This window comes from Podarcis cretensis, assembly GCF_951804945.1.
Source record: "Podarcis cretensis genome assembly, chromosome: 3".
NCBI classification, from domain to species: domain Eukaryota; kingdom Metazoa; phylum Chordata; class Lepidosauria; order Squamata; family Lacertidae; genus Podarcis; species Podarcis cretensis.
In genome coordinates, this window is record NC_137172.1 from 22,823,606 (window position 1) to 22,851,076 (window position 27,471).

General features: G+C 41.6%; 1 protein-coding gene across 5 annotated transcripts in view; it reads left to right on the top strand.

The window, feature by feature from the left end:
* THADA (THADA armadillo repeat containing) overlaps positions 1-27,471 on the top strand; it is a 153,409-nt gene that overhangs the window by 30,553 nt on the left and 95,385 nt on the right. For all 5 annotated transcript variants that reach the window (XR_013836565.1, XM_079968402.1, XM_079968399.1 and 2 more), the window contains exons 22-26: positions 737-846; positions 8,073-8,205; positions 9,302-9,415; positions 10,899-11,021; positions 13,468-13,559. Coding sequence is in view for 4 of the 5 variants with exons in the window: in XM_079968402.1 (XP_079824528.1) it covers positions 737-846; positions 8,073-8,205; positions 9,302-9,415; positions 10,899-11,021; positions 13,468-13,559 (572 nt within the window). In the remaining variant the exon portion in view is untranslated. The remainder of the gene's footprint in view (positions 1-736; positions 847-8,072; positions 8,206-9,301; positions 9,416-10,898; positions 11,022-13,467; positions 13,560-27,471) is intronic.

Sequence of the window (27,471 nt, forward strand, 5' to 3'; positions counted from 1 at the left end):
TAATTGATGACCTTTTCCCTTTCCCATATGGTTTCAACCAGACCAGTTTCCATCTTGGCAGTCTGATATACACAACATGCTTTCCTCCTCTTCTGTCAGCCTTTCTCAGGAGGCTGGAGGTGGGGGGAACTGGGAGGTCAAATCCTGCTCTTGCAAAGGCATTGCCATTGTTTTAAACTTCAACCAGCTACTTGAAAGGGTACTGGTGACCAACTGCTTAGTGTATCCCTTGCTTTTTGGCTATCCTATGCGCAGGGAAGTAGTGCTAGTATTTTTATTTGCACCTTGTCTCCAGCAGATGTTTTCATCTGGCTGAGAGCTCTGCTTGGACCTCTTACAAGGCCCAGGGAGTGTGGAGTCATCAACAATGTACCTCCACCATTGGAATGGTTCCCCACCCCTGACTTATGGCATGATCGGGATCACGCCTGCCCTCCTTGTGTTTACACATTGAGGAAAGATGGCACGGGCGTGAGCTACTGGCTAACCAGCCCTCTAAAGTTTAAAAAGCAACTTTTAACAACTAACGCAATCAAGCAATGCTAAGAGTTGCTGTCAGGAGAAACAGTGCAGTTGATTTATGTAAGTAAACTCGGGAGCAGACCATAGGTTTCAATGGGGCTGTGTAAACAATTGCATTGGCTCTGTCTGCGATACCATTCTTCTTAGCTTGTCAAAAGTACTTGTGTGTAAAATCTTTGCAGTTTGCTTAAGAAAATCCAAACCGTTTTTCTAGGTGAAAGAGATTGGGGAGTATTTCAAGCATCACCTTCTGAAGTCAAGGCACAGAGGCGCGTTTGAGTTGGCGTACGCCGGTTTTGTAAAGCTCACTGAAGTACTCTCAAGGTAAACTGCACCAAAAGTCACTCTCTTCTGTAGCATTCAAGCTTTTGTGCAGGCAGGAAGTCACTTACGTGGATATGAACTTGCTTTTTCATGGAGTATACCATAGTTTTGGCTCCTCCCTGCACACCCAAATATCATATTACCTAACCAAGACCTCAACATTTCCTTGGCTCTCTGTTCCTTGATATACCTGCTTTCTGGTAACTAAAACCAATCCAAAGCAGGTAGTCTTGCAATACTTCCAAAATATGCTGAAAGGAAGAATGTGTTTCTCTTAATTCATGTTGGGAAACCTGTGGCCCTCCAGATGTTGGACTCCTAATCATTTGCCATGTTGTTTGAGGCTTATGGAAGTTGGGATCCAACAATTTCAGAGGACCACAGGTTCCCCATTCCATGCTCTGAGGTAATTTCTTAAATGTGAAGCATTTAACTGCTTCAACATCTCCCTCACTCTGCCTACAGCGTATCTTACTTATTAAACCTTTCCACAAAAATACTCAAAAGACAGCTTACCAAAAAATGTGCAGGCTCTATGAGCCACTAACTTTTAGCTTTCCAGATGTTTCTGAACTACAGCTTTTATTGTCCTTGACTATTGGTCATGCGGGCAGTTGTGTGATTTAAATGCAGAAGGATGTTCTGGTAAGTGGCAAACCCACCCCTCAAGCAGTTTCTCTCTTCAGCTTCTTCCCCACACCCCAAAGTTGTTTTTCCTTCACTTCTGGTATTGGAGCATAAATGGAAGAAAAACAAAACTGATGTCAGGAGACGGACTACAGGGAGTAAAGCAATGGAACTGAGCAGAGTTCAGCATTCTTTGTCTGTGCCATTTTCCTAAGCCTGACAAATGTTTATGTTCAAGTTACTTCAGAAAAAACAAAACTGCTGTCCAGCCTTTTAAATGCTGAGATTTTGAGGAAACGTGGAATAAATTCTCTTCCCCACCCCCCTCTCCTTTTGAAAATGAGTAATACATTTACAGCTTTCAGAAAAAAGAAAAAAGTTTTGCTTGGAAATTCTCGCTGCTTTTCATTGGCTGATGTATAAATCTGATAATTTATAAAGGTGTACAAAGGCCGACTTACACCCACTATGATGAATCGTATTTTTCCATTTCATTTTAATTAGTTCTCCCACATAAGAACTAAGCAAAGTCAACTTCATTTGGGTGCAGTCCACGCTGTCAGGGCTGAGCCATTGCCCACTGTCGGAAGGGAGTGAGTTGGGCTGGGGAATCAGAGGGAAGGAGCTAGCCAGGAATCGGAGCCAAAGAACATAGAAGCACACCAGAGCCAGGAAAACTGCTGTTGCTCGGGCAAAGTCCCATCTCAAACAGGAAGCCTTCTATAGCGCTTCCTGTCTTGTGGGACCTAGTGGAGACCTTGGATGAGTATGGTCAGCCCAGAATCTGAGAACTCTTCAGAGCTGTATGTCCATTTCTCCAGTGATCACCTGAGGCAGTTGCACTCATAGCCTAGGGTTTTTTGCCTGTTAGCCATAGCATGTATTAACTCTTATATGCCTCATGTTGACATTATAATGACTACATTAGGGGAATAATTTCCTGTGTTGCTTTTATCTTCATAATAATGATTTATTATTTATACCCCACCCATCTAGCTGGGTTTCCCCAGCCACTCTGGGCGGCTCCCAACAGAATATAAAAAACACGATAAAACATTAAAAACTTCCCTAAACAGGGGAAGAATGTCTTCTAAAAGTCAGATAGTTTTTTATTTTCTTGACATCTGATGGGAAGGCGTTCCACAGGGCGGGTGCCACTACCGAGAAGGCCCTCTGCCTGGTTCCCTGTAACCTCATTACTCGCAGTGAGGGAGCCAGCAGAAGGTCCTTGGTGCTGGACCTCAGTGTCCGGGGAGAATGATGGGTGTGGAGATGCTCTTTCAGGTATACTGGGCTGAGGCCGTTTAGGGCTTTAAACAGGCATAGGCAAACTCCGACCCTCCAGATGTTTTGGGACTACAATTCCCATCATCCTTGACCACTGGTCCTGTTAGCTAGGGATAATGGGAATTGTAGTCCCAAACATCTGGAGGGTCGGAGTTTGCCTATGCCTGGCTTTAAATCTTGAGGTAGGAAACATGATTCACTAGTTTTTAAAGCACCAGTCATAGTGTGAACAAATGCTTCCTTGGACATTAAAAGGCGTGGGATTTCTATATACAATGCTGGTCTCTTGCAGCAACTAAGATTTTATGAGCTGGTGTTTCAGATTTCATCCCCTCTGTGAGTGGTGAACATCTGTCCATCAGTTTCACATGTGCACCCCCCCCCCCAAAGCAATATTGGAATAATGCTATAGATAATACTGGTATCTTATGTGGTTGTGGCAAGAGAGAAGATGCAAAAATAGCTGAGTGCTGAACACTTAACTACTGTTACTAGCAAAAATTGAGGCGACCTACCATAGAGGCCTTCTAGAAGAATATACTGTTTGGATTGTATCCGACTGAGCCATGTTCATAGACCCACTGAAATAAATAGGATTGATCCTAACCATTGATTTCAGTGGGTTATGACTTAAGTTGGATGCAATCCTTTATTTTCTTCAATTATTATTGTATTATTTGTAAAGATAACACATGAGGAAACTTGTTGCCCGTGACTGAATTTATGTCTGAAATAATATCCTATTGAGAAGCCTACCAGTTTTGCTCATTGATGAATAACATTGTACATTCTGTTTTATACTGTATGCCCACAGATAAAGTACCATTTTAATTACATTGCAAAATTAAGTTACCTTTTGCACATTGTTGGTTTATTTGGGGAGGGGGGAGTGTACAGCTGTGTGGCAAAAGGTACAGATTATGTGGGACATTTATTGTATTCTCCGAAAATGCCTGGAGTCGCTTCTCCGCCTGCACAGGAGATTGTTTAAACTGGCAAGAGGAAAAGTAAATCAGAGAAAACCACAAAAGCCATTTGCTGAATTAGAACCAGAGCAACTTACACATTGGCGAGCTGTGTGATGTTTTAATTAGAGGTTTTGGAGATTAAGTATGATAAAATTAGTCGCTTGTTCCATCTGATAGAGATCAGGAGTCAGCATAGGCAAAGACATGCTTGAGTTAGTGACTGCCATTGCAATGTTGAAAAGCTCTTTCCCCTCACGTGCCACTTGCTTCTCATGGAAACAACTTTTCAGCCTTCCCAGAGGGTTGTGCTATTGCCAAGTCAAAGGGAGTAGCCTCTTCCATTTTCAAAGTCAACAGTTCTTACTTGTTTTTACTACTTCGGGACTACCAGAGTTTTGCTTGCACAAAAATGTGGGAGCTGCAGCGGGTGACCTGAAAGGCTTGTATTACTTCTGGCATCATCAAAGCAGCACAACGTCGTGGTGCTAAGGATTTGTCAGATTGCATTTCTGTATATTTTTCCTCTTTCTGCTAGTCCCAGCGGGAGGAAGCTTCATGTTTGTTCAAAGATAAGCCCAACAACTTTTGTTTTCAGCTATGTGGTACCTTGGCTATATTTTTGTATTACTTTCTTGGTGAATTCCAGGCAAGGCCTAGAGCTGGTTTGCATGCCATGCTAACCAGCCATGGGATAATCGTGAACACACCTCCCCCCACCGCTTTTATACAGCTTCTTCCCTTCCCTGCAGATGCCGTTTGTGGCATGAGCAAGTCCTAGAATGGCTTGCTGTGTGAACCAGAATCATGGTTTGTTTCAAATGAGTGGTAAGCCAGTAATAAACCAAGATGAGTGAACAATCAATTGAAGTACGTTACAAGATTTTTGAGTTCATATATCTGTGCGTGTGTGTGTCTTGGTGAAGAGAGAGAGGAATAATAATAATAATAATAATAATAATAATAATAATAATTTATTTATACCTCGCCCATCTGGCTGGGCTTTCCCAGCCACTCTGGGCGGCTTTCAACAAAATAATAAAATACAGTAATGCATCAAACATTAAAAGCGTCCCTGAACAGGACTGCCTTCAGATGTCTTCTAAAAGTCTGGTAGTTGTTCTCTTTGACATCTGGTGGGAGGGCGTTCCACAAGGCGGGTGCCACTACTGAGAAGGCCCTCTGCCTGGTTCTCCGTAACTTGGCTTCTCACAGTGAGGGAACTGCCAGAAGGCCCTTGGCGCTAGACCGAGGAAATATTATGAAAAAGAAATGGCTATCATTCAAGGCACCCCAGGGTGTCACAGCACACAGCACACTGGGCTAAACCGTGTTTGGCTGTGTTTGAACGTCATGCTGGTTTGTAATGTTTTTGTATATTTTCTGTTATGCTTACAGCGCACATGCAGTAGGCTGCTTAATTAATTGACCCAGGATGCATGCACGGCAGCTTACAAAAGAATAATAAAATAGCAAAGCTAGTCTAAATGGCAGCAGATAAAAACAAATCCAGAAAAGTAGATTAAACACAAAAGTCACAAACCCAAAGGGCACTGCAAGAAAAAAGTCTTCAGTAATCATCTGCATGGTTAAGGAGAAAGGGAGCAACAGATCTCAGTGGAGAGGATATTTCCACCATCTCTGTGCCATCACCAAAAAGGCCCTGTCATGGAGGGGAGGGAGAAGAACAGGGTGAGATGCAGTTCTAGGATAGATCTCTGTACAGAAATGTTGCCTATGGTTATACAAATCACCATCTGAATATGAAATTTGCTAATATAGCTCTTTTAGTATCCACAAATTTAATTTTAAAAACTTTAGATGTTGACGTCTTCTAAGTTGTTGCATCATGAACGTGTCTTTAAAAGTTTAAATACTTATCCCAAACTCCATACTAAAGCCAGATGCGTTGCAGTTTTGTCTTACTCAGTTGCTTAAAATCTCTTAACAGGTATATCAGTATTGTAGTTCCAAAGCAAGGTAGTTCTATATCACTCACAGTTTATTGCTCTTCATAATATTAAGGAAACTCCCACTCCACCCCAGTCCCAATATATACCATAGACACAGGAACATATTTTTTTCACAATTCTGAAAAAATAAGCTAATATGGCTTTACAAGGTCTCTTACAACTTGGAATATACACATGTGTAATAATCATGTCTTGCAATCAGTTGGTGAGTGGACATTATTTTGGCTCAGACTGCAGTTCCGTTTGCCAGGGAGAACCTGGGAGAGGGCATGCAGGCTTTTAAAAATTAGAAAATCTTGTCGTTTTCAACATGTGTCAATGAGGTGTGAGAACTGGCACCGCTGGAAAGGTTTATCTGCATGAGCTGAAATTGGACATGATTGATTGTGCTTTATGCACCTTTAATTACAGATGTGCTGGTGCCTGAATTTCAGTAAGACTTTCAGGGTATAAGCAGATTCCTCTACTCCCTTCTTCTCCTCAAGTACTAAGACTTCCCCCATGTATTCTTAGGTGGAAGAAGACGAAAGGACTAGATGAGACAGTTTTTTAGTTGTATGTTTTACATAATTAACAGTTGGTAAAATGAGTTGAGATTACGAGCTCGGAAGAAAATTAGGGTTGCATTCAACTCTGTCAAACTCAGAGCAGACTCATTGAAATCAGAATACGTAAGTTGTTGTTAACTTTGCTGTCTGGTCTCTTTTGCTCACAGTTTGGCCAGATACAATCCTTAGTGTATAAAATAGAACAATCAGTATATAATAGTGTAAACAGATGTTATATGGAATAACTCATCCTCTTGGAAGATGTAGGGGATGACCTGTGTTTCTTTAGGGGATGAGAAGACTGTGGGATAGGAAGAATGAGACCCTTCTATGTGCTGCTCTTATTAGCATTCATATAACATCTGAAGCCACATACTTTAATCTCTTCCGGAGCTAAGCAGCGTATCTGCTTAGCCTGTTTTTGAACAGTTTGCATCTTCTGCGACTAGCCTTAATTTATTGAGCTGTTTCCTTAATGTCATCTGCACTGCATTTTGGAAAGTATGTGAAATGGGTAAATACTTCAGTTTGACTAGCTGGCTGAACTATATTTTGGGCTGCGCATGGCATCCAGGTAGAATTTGAGGTTTTGCTCCTTTGTTGGAGGCTATTCCTCTAGTTTTGGCAGAAATATTTATTTTTAAGACTGCGGTGCAGAAAGGCTATGCCAAACGGTGTAACAGCAGAGGAAAAATACTTCATGGTAAGAGGACACTTCTGACACCACAACAAAGCACCGTTATAGCCCAGCCTCGCATGCAGAAAGTCCCAGGTTAAATCCTGGGTGTCTCCAGACAAGGCTGGGAAAAGCTGGTGTCTGAAACCCTGTAGAGGCTCTGCCAGCTGGTATAGACCAGACCAGGCATCCCCAACCTTCGGCCCTCCAGATGTTTTGGACTACAATTCCCACCATCCCTGACCACTGGTCCTGTTAGCTAGGGGTCATGGGAGTTGTAGGCCAAAACATCTGGAGGGCCGCAGGTTGGGGATGCCTGGACCAGACTAACGATTAGGCAGTTTGGTCTGCATCCTAAGGTTAAGAGCGGTGGACTCGTAATCTGGTGAACTGGGTTTGATTCCTCACTCCTCCACATGCAGCTGCTGGGTGACCTTGGGCTAGTCACACTTCTCTGAAATCTCTCAGCCTCACTCACCTCACAGAGTGTTTGTTGTGGGGGAGGAAGGGAAAAGGAGAATGTTAGCCGCTTTGAGACTCCTTCAGGTAGTGATAAAGCAGGATATCAAATCCAAACTCCTCTTCTTCTTCTTCTTCTTTTTCTTCTAAAGTCCTCTTGGGAGAAATTGACATGAGCTAGTTGTTGTTTAGTCGTTTAGTCGTGTCCGACTCTTCGTGACCCCATGGACCAGAGCATGCCAGGCACTCCTGTCTTCCACTGCCTCCCGCAGTTTGGTCAAACTCATGTTAGTAGCTTTGAGAACACTGTCCAACCATCTCTTCCTCTGTCGTCACCTTCTCCTTGTGCCCTCAATCTTTCCCAACATCAGGGTCTTTTCCAAGGAGTCTTCTCTTCTCATGAGGTGGCCAAAATATTGGAGCCTCAACTTCAGGATCTGTCCTTCCAGTGAGCACTCCGGGCTAATTTCCTTCAGAATGGGTAGGTTTGATCTTCTTGCAGTCCATGGGACTCTCAAGAGTCTCCTCCAGCACCATAATTCAAAAGCATCCATTCTTCGACATGAGCCAGAGCTTTTCCAAAAAAGGAGATTTCACTGATACCTTAAGATCATTAAGTGTTATGTATCGTGATTGCCGTGTTTTCAGTTGTAGCCTTTCATTTGTTTTCATTCTCTTGTTTGCATTGCAGGTGTGACAATGAAAGCCTGCACAGGCTGCCAGAGCAGTGGCTGTGCAGTGTACTGGAAGAAATCAAATCTAGCGATCCTTCTTCTAAACTATGTGCCACTAGACGCAGTGCTGGGATTCCATTTTATATACAGGTACCTAAGGTGCCCTTCTAATCTTAAAACAATTGCAGTTTCTTCATTGGATCTACTGTAAGAACTGGAGGATGGTCTTGACTATTAAAAATGCATGGGTTGTTTTTGGTTTGTTTGTTTGTTTGTTTGTTTGTTTGTTTGTGTGTACACACACACACACAACTTAATTACAGTTGTGTCTAAACAGTACAGTAGTCTCTACACACCTGTCTTACTTTCATTGAACCTATGTCAGCCCAGATATAAGCAGAGGAAGAGATTCCGAGCTCATCTACAATATGGAATATCATGGGCTCCATTTGGGTTTGTAAAACAATGAGCAGAATCTGGAATGTAGTGCTGGACAGTTGGCTGTCATTTCCTGAAAATAGGTTACTTTTTTGCTTCAGGGATAGCATTTATTATTATTATTTTGACTACGACTAAAGATCTGGAATGAGCTTCACTTGAAGAAATATGATGCACCAAATATGTGTGCGACTTTTTGGGAAGTGAGGAGCAACCTTGAAAGTCAGGCTATAAATATAGACCTTATAAATACCTAAGATGAAAATGACAAGAGTATATGTGTACAGTAGTACAAACCTTCCTCATTCCTTGTATAGCTTCAAAACCAGTGCTTGTTAAAATTAATCAAATACTTAATTGGCTCTCTCCAGTTGCATAATCCAAAACAGATAATGTATTATGAATGAAACCAACCAACAGAATTAAGACAAGTGAGAGCTGCTTTCTTAATGGTAACAGATTAAACAAAAAATCCCTGAGGTTTTTGCTTCTCTAGCTTGTTCCTAGATCTGCCAGTTTCATTTCTCGATGTTATATTACTCTACTGCTCGCACCAACTCTGGCTAGCGTTCATCTAGAAAAATTGCCTCTTTAATGAGTCACAATTGTGTTTTGATTTAAACGTTGAAAGTCCCTTTGCCACCTCCTGGGACTTGAGGCTGAGGTCTGATGCTCCTCATCATTTGTGCTAGATAGGTGTGTGTAATATATGTGTGTGTGTATGGAATCTTGAGGCAATTGGGTCGGATCTATTTGCAAAAGTTTAGTGAGTTGTGCTTTGTCTTTATTTCTTCTTTTTTCGTTCTAGGCTCTGCTAGCTTCAGAACCGAAGAAGGGTAAAACAGGCTTGTTAAAAATGACAATGAAAGAGTTGATTTCTTTAGTTTCACCTTCAAGTACTCCACCAAGCACAATCCCTCAGGTAATATCTACCTTGCATCACAATGCAAAGTCAGTAAATTTATCTGTTGTTTGTTTAGGACAGAGATGGGGGCAATCTGGGGCCCTCCAGATACTGTTGCACTTCAACTCCCATCTTCCTTAACCATTTGCTATACTGGGTGGCAGTGATGGGAGTTGGGAGCCCAACAGTACCCAGAGGACCACAGGTTCCCTATCAGTGGTTTAGGAAACGGTTACCATAGAAAAAAGGCACACTGTCGTCTAGCCCCTATGACCCTCCTTTGGATTCTTGCCAAAGGAAGAACAGTTGTACCTCGAAAGTTGAACAGAACCCGTTCTGGAAGTCCGTTCGACTTCCAAAGCGCGGCTTCTGATTGGCTGCAGGAAGCTCCTGCAGCCAATCGGAAGCCGCAGAAGCCCCGTTGGACATTCGGCTTCCGAAAGAATGTTCAAAAACTGGAACACTCACTCCCGGTTTTCAGTCGTTCGAGAGCCGAAACGTCCGACTCCCAAGTCGTTCGGGAGCCGAGGTTTGACTGTATTAACTCCAGTAATTCATTGCCACAATAAGTTTTATTTATATCTCTTGAAATGTTTTTAACCTGCCTTTCATCCCAAAGCAATCCTAGGACAGGGTACAGTAAAATAATCTAAAACCAAAGCGCCACCAAAAATATCATAAAACAAAAGGAGGTAAAAACTTTACAAGGACAGAAAGATATTGAAACAGGTACACTCAGTAACAGAATTGGTACATGGCCCTTCAAAGGCTTGAGAAGAAGAAAAAAAGCTTCAGCTTATGACGAAGCTGATATTTATTTTAAAGTATTTTGTAAACCACTTAATGTTTCAAAAATCTCTTAAGCATACAATAATGTGAAAAAGGAAGAGCTGCTTAAAGACCATTATGGATACGAGAACTAATCCTTAATTTATTAATTTATGCTGAAAAGTAAGAAAAGATTTCAAGGATTGAGGTGTAGAATTCTAGAATAATTTCCCACAGTGTACAGAATAGACCACTGACCTAATTTCGAAGGCCTGCCTAGTGTATTGTGGGGGGATACATGCCAAAACAAAAATAAGCCACCTTTCTGTGATAATTGACTCTCAGCGGGCTTCTTGCTTCAAATGTGGGTCCAGGATATTGGATTTGTATATCCTTCAACAGGAACACACATACTAAATATAACTTTAATGTAGATTAAATAGGTATTTTAATGCGGTGATGTGTGTGGTGCAGACACAGTTTACTGGGAACAGGCCTGGTGAGATTTGTTTCCTGTATTGTTTTCATGATGTGCCTTTATCTTTTACCAAGCTGTTTATTCCTGAAATTTCCCAGGCACGCAGTTATCAACATGGCCCCTGACTCTTAAGTCAAAGCAGGCTACTATTCAGGACTTGCTCGCTTTTCAGAGTTACAGTTTTGAAGTTAAAGTACATAATTTTGAGGTTATTCCGATAACTAAGTAGCCTGTATTGACTTCCCTCCCTACCAGGTCCATGCTTTAAATATCTTGAGGGCTTTATTCAAGGACACCCGTTTAGGAGAAAACATCATTCCTTACGTGGCAGATGGAATGCGAGCGGCAATATTAGGTTTTACATCCTCTGTCTGGGCAGTAAGTTGATCCTTTACGTTTAGTATATTAAGTTTGAAAGCCACATGTTAATGGTGGTAACCGGGGCATTGATTGTGTTTCTCAATAACACTACAATGCCTGATTAGATTTTTATGAATTCTTTTTATAGAGTTATATGGAATGTATGCCAAGTGGACAGCGTGCGGGAAAGGCTATAAAACAGCCTACAGAAACACTGAATTTTGGCTCTTGGTATTCTTTTTATTTGGTTTTTATTTAGTTTCCTGCAATGAAGGCAGAGCACCGCATTCACCTTCTGACATGGAAAGCTGCTTCTACTTGGTTGATTAATATTAAAAACTCAGTAACTTTTTAACACACACACACACTTATATATAGAGAGAGAGTGCCAGTTGGAGGTGATAATGAAGTCTCTGGTGGCATGCTTGGTCTAGAAAGAATACTTTAAGTTATTAACAATGGGCTGCATCCACCTAACTCAGAGTTTCCCAAAGTTGGGTCTCCAGCTGCTTTTGGACTGCAATTCCCATAATCCCTGTCCTGCTAGCTAGGGATGATGGGAGTTGTAGTCCAACAACATCTGGAAACCCACGTTTGGAAAACCCTGATCTAACTTCTACTCTGTTATTGTTCATTAATTTCAGTGGGTCTAAAAGTGGAACAATGTTTCTGTGGGTGTGGTCAGTGAAAATATAATGCTGCAAGATCAGTCGTCCCCCCCGCAATTAATACAGTGGTGCCCCGCAAGACGAACTCCTCGCAAGATGGAAAACCCACTAGACGAAAGGGTTTTCCGTTTTGGAGGCGCTTCGCAAAATGAATTTCCCTATGGACTTGCTTCGCAAGACGAAAATGTCTTGCAAGTTCCTGCGGGTTTTTCCCCCCTTCCCCCCCTTTTTCTAAGCAGCTAAGCCGCTTATCAGCTGATCCGCTAAGCTGATAAGCCGCTAAACTGCTAATAGCGCTAATCCGCTAAGCTGTCAATGGGCTTGCTTCGCAAGACGAAAAAACCGCTATACGAAGAGACTCACGGAACGGATTAATTTCGTCTTGTGAGGCACCACTGTACAGTTTAATCACCTTAGTAACAGTCCCTAAATAACATTATAACTTAGTTTTCGGGTAATGCTCTGCCAAACCATGATTTAGGGAGAACATGTGAGCATGCAGGTTCTCTCAGAGGAGATCTTGACCAGTGTGGTGTAGTGGTTAGGAGCGGTAGTCTTGTAATCTGGAGAACCGGGTTCGCGTCTCCGCTCCTCCACATGTGTTTGTTGTGGGGGAGGAAGGGAAAGGAGAATGTTAGCCGCTTTGAGACTCCTGAAGGGGAGTGAAAGTTGGGATATCAAATCCAAACTCTTCTTCTTCTTCTTTTCCTCCTCTGGTCCGGCTGGAGTTTCTGCTGGCCTTTGAGGCATGTTTTGGCTTATCATGTCTTCTGAATCTGGGTTTTGTGGTTTGTCTAACTCAGTGGTTCCCAACCTTTTTTGGGCCATGCCCCATCTAAGCATCTCTAAAATCCTGATGCTGTCCCCTGTCCCCCCTGTGAAACATAATTCTTATTATTCAAAAAGTGAACTCCTATTCATGTGGAGGAAGCCTAAAAGGCCATTAGCTTGGTCTAAACAAGCTTCCAAAGAACATGGCACCCATGAAAGAGAAAAATAAAAGAACAAAAGGACAATTGGAAGTACTGAGGAAGAAATCTCTAAGAAATTGTTAATAGTAATAATGATAATATGAAGTGATATGAAAAAATAACAAATAAAGTTCCAAAACATATAATAGAAAACTGAAATGCATAAATATAAAATAATATTAATAGAAGCTTTTTATGTAATACTTCGATCATTTTAATTGCTATACAATAAAATAAAGGTACCTAACAAATTCAAAATACAATTTGAGCTCACCTCAAGATAAAAAAAGTGTACGTCACAATATACTGTATATGAGACCCCTAGAACCATAAGAAATGCAAAAAAAAAAAAAAAAATACTTGAATTTCCCCCCTTAAAAATCAAATTGCCCCCCCCCATGGGGCATGTGCCCCACATTGGGAACCACAGGTCTAATTCCAGTATAAATAAAAGTACAAGTTGAAATTAACATTATGTTTTTAAAATGAAGCTCTTTTCTCTTATTTGGGCTTTTTTCATCTACTTTATTTTATATTATATTTTTATTAGTTTTTAAACAACATTTTCAACAATTATTAAACATACTTTTATGTCTTATACACTTTTTTTTACTTCCATCAATCACATCTGAAATTTTTCCAATCTTATTACTTAATTTACATTTCTTACTTTCACTATTACATTTAAATATTGTAACTAATGTCTCTCTTCTTTCTCTTCTTTGCAATATTTCATATTTTTCATCTACTTTAACTTATGCATAATGAAAAGATATAGGAAAAATTGGGATGTCATTTAACACTTGCCTTTATGTTGCTTGATAGGTGAGAAATTCATCTACTCTTCTCTTTAGTACATTGATCACAAGAATATTTGGGGTTAAAAGAGGAAAGGATGAGAACTCAAAGAAAAACAGGTATGGTACATGGATGATCTCCTTGTAAAACAGGGTTGGGGAACCTGTGGCCGTACAGATGTTGTTGGAATCCAACTTGTATAATCCCTAGTCAGAGATAATGGGAGTTGTAGTCCAATATTATTTGGGGGGGTCACATGTACCCCACCACTGCTATAAAATATTCTATGACCAAAAAGAAACTTGAGAAAGGTCCCTTATTTTTGATGAATTTATATGAAATTTATTGTTATCATCTGATACCAATAATTAAACTGTGTTAAAAAATAATAATATTATGACAGCGAGAACATGATGCTCTTAATCTCAGGGTCATGGATTTGAGCCCCACATTGGGCAAAAGATTCCTGCATTTCAGGGGGTTGGACTAAAGTCTATGATTCTTAATTTGGGTGTAAAATGGTGCTCTCGGCTAATGTTTGCAGTTATTTTACTATTCCTGGCCTGCTAAGCTGTTGTTTTTTCTTTTCTTCATTTCCCTCACAAAGTATACTTCAGACATTTGTGCAACATGGTGCTAATTTAGATTTAGCTGTATAACTTTTAAAACACGGTCCTAAACCTGCTTGCACAGAAACCACCCCAGGTTTATTTGGTTTAGCTTAGTGGAAGACAGGAGTGCCTGGCGTGCTCTGGTCCATGGGGTCACGAAGAGCTGGACACGACTAAATGACTAAACAACAACCAAGTATGCATAGGATTGCAGCCCTCATTTCACAAATGCTACCGTTCCATTATCTTAAAAGGATGTACAAAGCTCTAAGCATAAGAAGCAGGATTTGGATATGTTTATAAATGGAAGATATAGGTAGGTAGCCGTGTTGGTCTGCCGTAGTCGAAACAAAATAAAAAAAATCCTTCCAGTAGCACCTTAGAGACCAACTAAGTTTGTTATTGGGACGCAGGTGGCGCTGTGGGTTAAAGCCTCAGCGCCTAGGACTTGCTGATCGAAAGGTCGGCAGTTCGAATCCCTGCGGCGGGGTGCGCTCCCGCTGCTCGGTCCCAGCGCCTGCCAACCTAGCAGTTCGAAAGCACCTCCGGGTGCAAGTAGATAAATAGGGACCGCTTACCAGCGGGAAGGTAAACGGCGTTTCCGTGTGCGGCTCTGGCTCGCCAGAGCAGCGATGTCACGCTGGCCACGTGACCCGGAAGTGTCTCCGGACAGCGCTGGCCCCTGGCCTCTTGAGTGAGATGGGCGCACAACCCCAGAGTCTGTCAAGACTGGCCCGTACGGGCAGGGGTACCTTTACCTTTACCTTTTAAGTTTGTTATTGGTATGAGCTTTCGTGTGCATGCACACTGAAGAATCTGATGAAGTATCTGAAGAAGTGTGCATGCGCACGAAAGCTCATATCAATAACACACTCTGTCTCTAAGATGCTACTGGAAGGATTTTTTAAATTTTATTTTGTTTCATAAATGGAAGAGTACACATTGAGGGGTTTTACCCCCACAATTCATTGTCATGTGATTGTTCTACGTGTATTTCCTGACGCCTTTAAATGCCTTGAACCCTTTCATAATTCATAATTCAAATTTCATGTATCTGGAGTCTTGCTTCAGAAAAGACGAAGGGCCCTGGGTCTTTTCTCGTGAGCCTTTGCAGAATGGGCCAGGAATAAGTGAGCTGATTCTGAAAGTGAGAGAACTGTGGTGATTCTGGTTTGTAGCCTGGGTGGTAGGTTGAATTCTTAAATGGATTCTGAACATGAGTGGGTAATAGGGCAGAAAGTGTCAACAAGGAGTTGTAGCAAAGTCAGAGTGAGGCAGAAGCAGACAGGAGCAAAGGGAAGCACAGGGCCTGAGAACAGCACATCCAAGGGCTGCAGTGTAACTTTACAGTTACACACTTGTTTGGTCCAAATGGGCTTTAGCCAATAGTCTGTACTGCAGGGATGGGCAGGAGGTTCTGCTGTCACCTGTTTGCAATTAATAATATTATTGATTGAGGGATGTACAACTCTGAAATGGTGCCAGCTGCAAGGGTAAACTGTGTACAATTTAAACCAACACATGATTGACTGAAATTCATTTTCTGAATAATATATAAGCACGAATAGAATCTAATCTGGTGGTTTTGTTATTTGGGTATGTGCGAGCCCTTCAGGCTGCATGCCTACACTAATTTAATTTTAAGAATGACTTTTGGGAACTAATCCTTTACAATGAAATTATAACAATAATCTCTGTTTGAGGAAACCTGCATTTTATATTTATTTGTTCTGGTTCAGCAGCTGAGACACTTTTGTAATAATAAAAAAACCGCTAGATGTCTCTCTTGATTCATGTTTTTTTTACTGCAGAATAATCACTGTGTACCTAGAGCAACGATATGTAATTCGCTTTCCTTTAGGCATCCTTTGTTTCCAATATGTACTTATGTTTGGATTACAGTCAAGTACATTTTATGTAACTTTCTGGGTCGTTTTAAATGAGCCAACATTTTCAAACTGGGAAGCCTGAAGGTAGGAACTTTTCCATAAAAGTGGATCTTATTTCCACAGATGTTGTGCTGATCCACCTCCTGTACCTTTTCACTTAATAGGCAACCACAGATACGTTTTAAAATTAGGTTACATGGGCAGGTGTCATTGACATGAGTGGAAAGTCTGATCTCCCAGATTGTGCGATGATAGAGGAAGCCTTGTTAAATTAGATGCAGCTTGTGCCACAGGTTATTGAGGACCTAAGGTTCTAATTTCTATATCCAAGGCTGAACATTTAGAAGAGGATGTTGCAGCATGGTTTGACAGAAATGAGAGGCCAGGCAATTTTAAGAAAATTATTTTTCTTTCCTTACTTCTGCAAGAATCCATGGCAGTGGTACTGCATTTTACATTGAAGAAAAGAGTTTCCCATCTTTCCAGCCAGTTGAAAATCTTCAGTTTACTCATGGGTTTGTTTAAAGTGTAAATGAATTACCCTTGCCAAAGGTGCAGGAAGCTTGTACCACTTTAACACCCCCCCACCCCCGCTTTCTCTTGTAGATATACTTAAAACAAGGGATGGAAAACATATTTACACCCAAATGCCTTCCATTCCCAACTGCCCTAAAGAAAGAAATAATATTCTTCTCTGGCTCATTACTTCTGCCCTCCTTTTGGCTTTCTCAAACCTCTCAATCTTTTTGAACATTATCTCTCCACCACCCCTGCAGGTCAATTTTGAGAGGTGGGCAGAACCACCCACCTGCCAATCATCTGATGATGTCAGGTGTTTGACAGGTGGGTTGTCCTACTGACAGGTCAAAGTTGGCCCAGGGGGTGGCAGGAAAACACTGCCCTATCAGGATCGAACTCCCTGCACATCAGGTGACTCAGTCCGGCTTTTCAAGCTTTGCCAAGCCAGCCAATTCCCAGCAGAACTGTTATACAGTACTTTAACTACTTTTAAAAAAAATTTCTCAAATGACATCGGAATTAGCGTCCGGGTAGAATTTCCGAAAGTCGGCAAAAATGTCTGGGGAAATCCGGGAGTATGGCAACCCATGTCAGAAATGTTGATTTTTTGACGAAATGCCAAATCATAGCTCCAAAATTGTCTTTTCTTTCCTTTTAGATTTTGAAAAAAAAAGTGCTCAACAACTTTTGTGCCCAGATTTTCACTTTTTGAAGTATGGCAACCCTACTTATATAGATGCAGTTCAAATCAGCAAGAAATGCGATTATTTCTTTAATAGCATCCTTGTTCCTCATTACTTAGTGTAGGATTTTCTGTTAAACCCATAATACCTAGAAAAGTTCAGCCTCTGCTGTGAGTAGCAGATTTTCCTGTCCATATCTTGTTGTTATATATGGACTCCAAGCAACAGTGGGGTTTCCTACTTCCCGTGTATTTATCATAGGGCCACTCCACACATTATACTTTTAGGTGTTAGATGTGACTAATAGCTGCTTGGAAACTTACTCCTTACAGGTACAGAGAACAGATTTGCTGTATACACTCAGCATCAACCACTGATTTATCAGTGTAAAAATTTAGTGGAATAACTTTTGTAAAGTGCAGGTAACAAGCTATGCTTTTGGACACCTGTATAAAGATCACTGCTGCTGTTGCTGTTACAGAATGAGGATGGAAAAAATGCCTGAACTATTGAACTTCAGTACCTATAATTTCCTGAAACACACTTATCTTCTGTTTACAGCTTTGAAGAATGAGTAATGATTCTTCCTTTTACTGGCATGTTGAGTGCAGATTTCTCTGAATTCCAATTAGTGCTTGAGTACTGATCAGAAAGACTATTCAGGAATTGATTTTGTTTTTTTCTTCCCTTCTGGCCAAAGCAGCTTCTCCGGAATGCCATCATTTATTCTGTAGTAGCATTCCTTTATTCAGAATCGCTGAATAAAGTGGTACCTCCCCTTGACAAACATGAATATTAACGATAGTCCAAGATTTTCTCCCTTTTTCATGATGTAGTTAACAACGCAAAAGCAAAGTCCCATAACCTACAGAATTCTGAAACAGGCTGTAGAGAAATTCATGTGACTGCATGTCTCTTGGATGATGATGATGAGAAAGAAAGCACTTGGTGTGTGTAAGTGAATTTAGGGGATAAAATCATTCTTGCGCTGCTAATTATTGAATAGTTCAGCCTGCTGATGGAAGGCATCAGTGGGAGAGCAGGTTCTCCGTGGAATTTTAAGGAAAGAAGGGGTAGCGTTGCAAAGGCTGACTTTGTGTAAATCAGATGCATTCAACTATGGTTGGAAAGGTTTGATAGGCAGGTTTTATTTAATTTTTAAAAAATCTGGTACCCACTATGAGACTTGGGACACGTTTGCAAGTGTTCAATCAGAGTTAAACTTATGAGTAAGGAACACATGCCCCTCCAAATGATGTTGGAGCTCCCATCAGCCCCAGCCAACATGAATAATGGTCAAGGTTGGTAGAAGTAAACCATCAACCTATGGGGGGTGCACACCCCTGTTTTGTTGTTGTTTAGTTGTGTCCAACTCTTCGTGACCCCATGGACTGGAGCACGCCAGATACTCCTGTCTTCCACTGCCTCCTGCAGTTTGGTCAAACTCATGTTAATAGCTTCGAGAACACTGTCCAACCATCTCGTCCTCTGCCGTCCCCTTCTCCTTGTGCCCTCAATCTTTCCCAACATCAGGGTCTTTTCCAGGGAGTCTTCACTTCTCATGAGGTGGCCAAAGTATTGAAGCCTCAGCCTCACGATCTATCCTTCCAGTGAGCACTCAGGGCTGATTTCCTACAGAATGGATAGCTTTGATCTTCTTGCAGTCCATGGGACTCTCAAGAGTCTCCTCCAGCACCATCATTCAAAAGCATCCATTCTTTGGCGATCAGCCTTCTTTATGGTCCAGCTCTCACTTCCATACATCACTACTGGGAAAACCATAGCTTTAACTATACGGACCTTTGTTGGCAAGGTGATGTCTCTGCTTTTTAAGACGCTGTCTAGGTTTGCCATCGCCTTTCTCCCAAGGAGCAGGCGTCTTTTAATTTTGTGACTGCTGTCACCATCTGCAGTGATCATGGAACCCAAGAAAGTCAAATCTCTCACTACCTCCATTTCTTCCCCTGTTTTAGTGTGATGAGAACAAGCCATGTTGAGCCTTGTGTTGAGCTTCCGTTTTTGCTTTTCTGTTTAAAACCGGTTTGTTCCAAGCAATACCTAGTTGGCATTAATCATGGTTTTAAGTTCAAATTACATATAAAGCTGTGTTTAAGCAAAGCAGAAGCAAAAAGGGGAGAGCACACAGGTCCAAGGCTCACAGTGGTTCATTCTTGTGTAATGTCTCAGGGTCATGGGTACAAGCCCAACATTGAGCAAAAAGATTCCTGCATTACATGGGATAGGACTAGATGATTCTTGTGACCATTCCAAATCTGCAATTCTATGTAGCATGTTGTGCATATCGTGTTAGCACACCAGTGCAACCTCCATCCCTGGTGAACCAACCAGGGTTTAAAGAAAGAGATGCATACATTGCACAGGTAAATTCTTCTTGCTTGCCTAAGATCATGCTAAAATTGCCCCTGAGTGCTAACCTTCTTCTGCATCATAGCCTGGGACCAAACCCTCAGTACAGTCATACCTCGGAATGAATACGCTTCAGCTTAAATATTTTTGGGTTGTGCTCCGCGGCGACCCAGAAGTAACGGAGCGCGTTACTTCCGGGTTTTGCCGCTTGCACAAAAAATGACGTCATGTGTGGAAGCGGCGAAGCGCGGCCCACAGATGCGCAGTCGCATCTTATGTTCGCTTCAGGATGTGAATGGAGCTCCGGAACGGATTCCGTTCGCATCCCGAGGTACCACTGTAGTGCTGAACGAGAACTTCAAGTGAGTGGTGGATTTCTCACTTTTAAAAATAGTTTACTGGAAAAGGCAGTAGATTCGTAGATGAGATGCAAAATATTAACAAATGAAAGCTTTCAAGTTCTCATAATGTTAGGTGCTACCACAGGGATTAGATAAAAATTCTGAATAGCAGGCAGTACAGCCGAGGAAGGCAGGCTATTTCAAGTTCAAGCACCAATTTTGATGCATGTTGGAGACAGCACATTCTTGGGGACTACTTTAATAATAATAATAATAATAATAATAATAATAATAATATCTTTATTGTCATTGCCCCCTCTTGGGGTCAACGAAATTACTTGGCTGCTCCATCCACCCAGGTAGGGCACTCCACTCAAAATCAGAACAACTATAAAAACACTAATTAAAACAATATCGTATAATACAGCAAGGAAGATTAGATGACTTTCAAAGTCCAGGTTTCCCATTCAGGGCCGAGATTGCTCTGGAGAAGAAGCTGTTCTTGAGACGGCTCGTTCTTGTCTTCATCGTCCTGTATCTCCGTCCCGACGGCAGGAGCTCGAAGAGACAGTGACCAGGATGTGATGGATCTTTTACTATGTCCAGTGCCTTCCTATGGCACCTTGTGGCATAAATCTGCTCTAAGGTGGAGAGTGGGCAGCCAACAATGCTCTCTGCTGCCTTAACAACTCTGCACAACACCATCCTGTCCTGGGTAGTACAGCTTCCGTACCACACACATAAGCCATAAGTGAGCACGCTCTCAATGGCACAGTGATAGAAGGCAAGCAGCAGTTTCTGCGGAAGATGGTTTTTCCTTAGGATTCTCAAAAAGTACAGTCTCTGCTGCGCCTTCTTCACAAGCCCCCTTGTGTTGACACTCCAGGACAGATCCTCTTGTAATTCAATACCCAAAAATCTGAACGTTGTTACCCTCTCCACACAGACCCCATCAATCAAAAGTGGCTGGACATTGCTCTTCTGTCTCCTGAAGTCCACCACAAGCTCCTTTGTCTTCCTTGTATTTATGAGCAAGTTGTTAGCTCTGCACCACTCTGTCAGCTGCTCCACCTCATCTCTATAGTCCGTTTCACCCTCCCTTTCAGAGATGAGCCCAATCACGGTTGTGTCATCTGCAAATTTGACAACCCTATTACTAGGGTGAGCAGCGACACAATCGTATGTGTAGAGAATATAAAGGAGCGGACTAAGTACGCATCCCTGTGGTGTTCCTGTGTTAGTCTTAAGTGTATTAGAGGTATAAGGGCCCAACCGAACCCTCTGGGTGCGGTCTGACAGAAAGTCCAATATCCACCCACAAAGTGATAACGGAAGCCCCAGATCTTCCAGTTTAGACATCAGACATTGTGGTAGAATGGTATTAAATGCCGAGCTGAAATCTAAAAAAAGCAGTCTGGCATAACCCCTCCGCTGCTCCAAATGTGCAAGAACAGCATGGAGGGCAATCGCCACAGCGTCCTCTGTCGATCTTTTCGTTTTACTGAGTTGAGGAGCAACCAGCCGCTGCATCTACACGCGCCGCCATCTTATCTCCTATTGTATAGAGGTAGAGCTTTTTATGGTGACTGTTAGACACCTAATTTACCAAAGGGACGGTAATGATTCAGTAGTGTAACACACTTTATTCAGTATGATTCTCTGCCCTCTTCGCAAGAAATGTGGAAACATAGGGAAATGCCAGTTGTCTTTGTCCATGGAGTTTTCTTGGCAGGGATACTGGAGTGGCTTGCCGGTTCCTGCTCCAGGTGCATCACGTTTGGTCAAAACTCTCCACTATGACCTGTCCATCTTGGGTGGCCCTGCACAGCATAGCTCATAGCTTCTCTAAGTTATTCAAGCCCCTTCGCCATGGCAAGGCAGTGAATTATGGTGTTGGAGGAGACTCTTGAGAGTCCCATGGACTGCAAGAAGATCAAACCTCTCCATTCTGAAGGAAATCAGCTCTGAGTGCTCACTGGAAGGACAGATCCTGAAGCTGAGGCTCCAATACTTTGGCCACCTCATGAGAAGAGAAGACTCCCTGGAAAAGACCCTGATGCTGGGAAAGATTGAGGGCACAAGGAGAAGGGGACGTCAGAGGACGAGATGGTTGGACAGTGTTCTCGAAGCTACCAGCATGAGTTTGACCAAACTGTGGGAGGCAGTGGAAGACAGGAGTGCCTGGCGTGCTCTGGTCCATGGGGTCACGAAGAGTCGGACACGACTAAACGACTAAACAACAACAAACAACAGGGAAATGCCTTGCAAGGAGTCAGATGATTGGTCTGTCTAGCTCAGAATTATTTGCACTGACTGTAGCCGTGGTTCTGTCTTTCCCATCCTATTCTGGAATTGAACCTGAGAACTTTTTTCTTATGAAACCATGTGCTGTACCAGTGAGCTAAATGCACCTGTGACACACAGAACTTGTTCTTCAAGAACAGACTTTCTCCACCTTGGGTTCCCAGGTGTTGTTGGACTACAGTTCCCATCTTTCCTAGCTAGCGTGGCCAGTGGTCAAGGATGATCGGTGTTACTTATACCCTGCCCATTTGGCTGGGTTTCCCCAGCCACTCTGGGCAGCTCCCAACAGAATATTAAAAACACGATAAAACATCAGGCATTAAATGCTTCCCTAAACAGGGTTGCCTTCAGATGCCTTCTAAAAGTTGATGGGAGGGCGTTCCACAGGGTGGGCGCCACTACCAAGAAGGCTCTCTTTCTGGTTCCCTGTAACCTCACTTCTTGCAGTGAGGGAACTGCCAGAAGGCCCTCAGAGCTGGACCTCAGTGTTCGGGCTGGACAATGGGAGTAGAGACGCTCCTTCAGGTCTGTCTCCTGTGCTCTCTTCCAGCTGCCCTATTAGCAGCAATAGAGGGACATTACAGTGGTACCTCGGGTTACATACGCTTCAGGTTATATACGCTTCAGGTTACAGACTCCGCTAACCCAGAAATAGTGCTTCAGGTTAAGAACTTTGCTTCAGGATGAGAACAGAAATCATGTTCCAGTGGCACGGCAGCAGCAGGAGGCCCCATTAGGTAAAGTGTTGCTTCAGGTCAAGAACAGTTTCAGGTTAAGGACGGACCTCCGGAACAAATTAAGTACTTAACCTGAGGTACCACTGTATATAGTTTTCACTCATCTTCTGTCAGCTGTTCAGCAGGAAAAAAACCTCCATCTCTCTCCCCCCCACCCACCACCACATTGCTCCTCCCTGTGTTTTCCAGTTACATTTTTCCTTCTTTGCTGCCCACATGTCAGTGGCACCTCGGGTCTCCTGTTTGTGCAGGGGGAAGCTTCCTAGGTCTGGGCATGACTGCTGTTTGATCTGCTTGGGAGAGGAATGCAAGGTAGACTCACTGCATTACGTACACAAAGCAGGCATGCTGCAATTGTTCTAGGAGTCTTCATTCCTCCGTCAGTCAGTCGTGGGAGAAGGTTCTTTCAAAAGGCTAACAAGTGAATCATTTTGTGGTAGGGCTCTGGTAATCCTCCAAGGCAGTAATCAAAGGCAGTAAATGAGCTGAGATTAGTTTGGGATATCCTGAAAACTTCTTGAACAATAGGTAAATACAGTGTGAGTGTGCAGTCACAAAGCTGATGTATGCTTAAATAACACCTTTGTGCTCCCCACCCCCCCGTAATGTAACACCTGTCAGTCTCTTTGCATTCACAAATGACTACCCTGAGGTTTTTTGTTTTTTCAAAAAAAGTAAAATAAAATTCCTGCTTATCATCTGATGCACCCCCCCCCCCACATCACTGATTTCTTAAGAAGTGCTGGCTTCCCACAGTTGCTCTTCTCATGCCTAAATACACAAAGGTATCATAAATAGCAAACTAACAGGTACTGAGAGACTGAGGCATTAAAGAGATCAAAGCAAACAGACCATGCAGTCATTTCAAAATCTTGGCTGGCTGCTCTTGTAAATAAGAGTGCTTCTAAAGCAGAAAGCATTCAACTACTGTATTTATATAGGCCTTGACTGACAGTTCGGTTATTAACTTCGTAAAAACACAGGCAACGTAAACTAGTAGGAATGTTTGCTCTAGCAGTTTCTATCTGAAAGAAAATGAAAACCAAGGTATAATGGCTTGCTCTCTGTTTCCCTAAAGTATTTATTTTAGAACTATGCAGCATAAAAGAATGTTTTCCCAAGTCGGTGAACTTAAGCAATGTTGCTTGCTTTCTGATATTTAAGTATGTTGTTCCTTGCAAAACAAATGGTACATTTATCAATCTTTCTGCATTCAGTAAATTCTTAATTAGCCTTTTAGCTCCCTTTTTCTCATTGCCTTGCCTTTAAAAAATAAATAAAAAATATTAAATTGCTCTTGTGAACTTGCATAAAAAGAGAAAATAGAGTTATTAACTCCTAAATGAAGATATATTTCACAGTTATGTTCAGCAGAATCCTAACTGGATTTTATCAGTGTAAGTATCATTGGATTTAAAATTGCATACTAGTTAACTGCCCCAATTTAAGCAGGATATCCTGGAATTACAGAGGGCATTCCAGCTTCTGATTGGCTCCTGGAATCTCTCACCTTTTGGTTGGTTGCTCTGGTGGGAGTCAGCTGACTCACACCACAGCGGCTGAGCAATAAATGAACGTCCTGATTTAGATCCCCCAGATGTTGGTGGGTATGAAATTGCTGTGAATCCCCATCCCAGGAAACTTGGAAGTGGTTGTCTTTGTTATCTTTTATTCCTGATTAATGAGGACTAGAATCTCTCAGCACAGTCCTAAACTAACGAAGCGCTCCTTCGGGGCCTTTGAAATGTTTCACAATATCTAATTGAGGAAATCTGTTGGTTTGTCACAACTATCTTATATTTCAGTTCAGTTTGTCCCTTATTGCTCTTTAGCAAATCTTCCTGTACATTTGTTATGCCCTTTCAACTATATTTTATTGTATGTAGACCACCCTGGTAAATCTTATTTTAAAAGAAGGGTAAAACCTATTGAACTCGAGAATCCTGTGAATTGGCTCATGTGAATATTGTAGTATTCTGATTACTTTGTTTTGGCCTTTCATATGATTTATGAGAATATTATTCACTTTGAGGGCAAGTTCAAACATATTTTTCATCACTTGTTAACTGCAGTATCTTTTTTTTAAAAAAAAATATCAATTTTTATTAAGATTTTTAAACATAAATGCAAATATAATAAACAATGTAACATATATCATAACATAATTTCTTAACTTCTTTGGACTCCCTCACGTCTTCCGCTCCCACTTGCATCTTTGTCAATTCTTGCCCGCAATTTATCATCTTGTTTACATTCTTATGTCCCGTTCATTTAGAATATAATCTAATAGTTCTCCCAAAGGTTTAAGGTTTTCCCTCAATCTCACTTATCATCCTAATTGCATCTAATTTAGTGGTGGTCAATTATTTATGATCTAGCCTCCATCTTAACATTCAACCAAATTACAATGCTTTTTTAAGTAAATCTTAAATTTCTTCCAATCTTCTTCAACCTTCTCTTCTCCCAGGTCTCGGATTCTGCCGGTCATCTCGGCTAGTTCCATATAGTCTATCAGTTGCATCTGCCACTCTTCCAGTGTGGGTAGATCTTGAGTTTTCCAATGCTTAGCGATGAGTATCCTTGCTGCCGTTGTTGCATACATAAAAAATGTTCGGTCCTTCCTTAACACCTTCTGGTCGACAATACCCAAAAGGAAGGCCTCTGGTTTCTTAGTAAAGGTATACTTAAATACCTTTTTCAACTCATTATATATCATTTCCCAAAAGGCCTTCACTCTCGGGCAAGTCCACCAGAGGTGAAAGAATGTTCCATCATTTTCTTTACATTTCCAACATTTGTTATCAGACAAATGGTATATTTTGGCAAGTTTAACTGGGGTCATGTACCATCTATATATCATTTTCATTACATTTTCCTTCAAAGCATTACATGCAGTGAAGTTCAGCCCGTTGGTCCACAACCTTTCCCAGTCCTCAAACATGATATTATGCCCTATATCCTGTGCCCACTTTATCATGGCCGATTTAACCATTTCATCTTGTGTATTCCATTTTAACAGCAAGTTGTACATTCTTGAAAGTATCTTAGTCTTAGGTTCTAACAGTTCTGTTTCCAATTTCGATTTCTCCACCTGGAACCCTAACTTTTTGTCATTTTTAAAAACTTCATTAATCTGAGCGTAATGTAACCAGTCTCGCACTTTGTCCTTAATTTTCTCCAAACTCTGCAATTTCCAATTGTCTCCATCTTTTTCTAATATTTCCCAATATTTTGGCCATTTGGCCTCCATATTGGGTCTTTTTCGGGCCTTAGCTTCCAGCGGTGAAAGCCACCTTGGAGCTTTATTTTCCAATAAGTCTTTATATTTTGTCCAGACATTAAACACTGCTTTTCTGACAATATAGTTCTTAAAGGCCTTATTGATCTTAACCTTGTCATACCATAAATATGCATGCCAACCAAAAGCATTGTTAAAACCTTCCAGATCCAATACATCAGTGTCTTCGAGAAGTAGCCAATCTTTTAGCCAGCAGAAAACTGCGGCCTCATAGTACAACTTTAGGTCTGGCAGGGCAAAGCCCCCTCTTTCTTTCGCATCAGTTAATATCTTAAACTTAATTCTGGGCTTTTTGCCCTGCCAGACAAACTTAGAAATATCTCTCTGCCACTTCCGGAAGCACTCCGTCTTGTCCACAATCTGTAATGTTTGGAACAAAAACAACATTTTTGGCAATACATTCATCTTGATAGCAGCAATTCGGCCTAGCAAAGAAAGTTTCAATTTTGTCCAACTATCTAAGTCTCTCTTAATTTCTGACCAACATTTTTCATAATTATCCTTAAAAAGACTCAGATTTTTTTGCTGTTATGTTTACCCCTAGGTACTTTACTTTTTAAACCACATTTAGTTCTGTCTCTTTCTGAAACCGTTCTGACTCTGTATCTGTCCAGTTTTTCCCCAATACCTTAGTTTTCTGTTTGTTTAATGTAAATCCCGCCACCCGACCAAAATCTTGAATCAATTGTAATACTCTTTTCGTACTAGATTCTGGCTCCTGCAGGGTCAAAACTAGGTCATCTGCGAAAGCTTTAAGTTTATATTGTTTCTCTCCGACCTGAATTCCTTCCACCAACCGGTCCCCTCTAATCATATTCAAGAGCACCTCCAGAACCGAAATAAATAGCAAAGGGGAAATAGGGCAGCCTTGGCGTGTTCCTTTTTCGATTTTAAACTCTTCTGTAACCACATTGTTGACTATCAATTTAGCCTTTTGCTCTGAATATATTGCATCAATCCCATTCTCAAAACCCCGTCCCACTCCCATTTCTTTTAAATTTCCCTTCATAAATTTCCAGGAAATATTGTCAAAGGCCTTCTCCGTATCTATAAAAATTAACACTGCTTTTGTATTTATATCTGTTTGCAAAAGTTCCAAGACATCAATAATGTTCCTTGTATTAGCAAACAAGTGTCTACCTGGGAGAAAGCCTGCCTGGTCCTTGTGAATTACTTCATTTAAAACTTTTTTAAATCTACTTGCCAAAATGTTTGCAAATATTTTGTAATCCACATTTAAAAGAGAGCTGGGACGATATTTCTTAAGTTGTGTCTTTTCAGC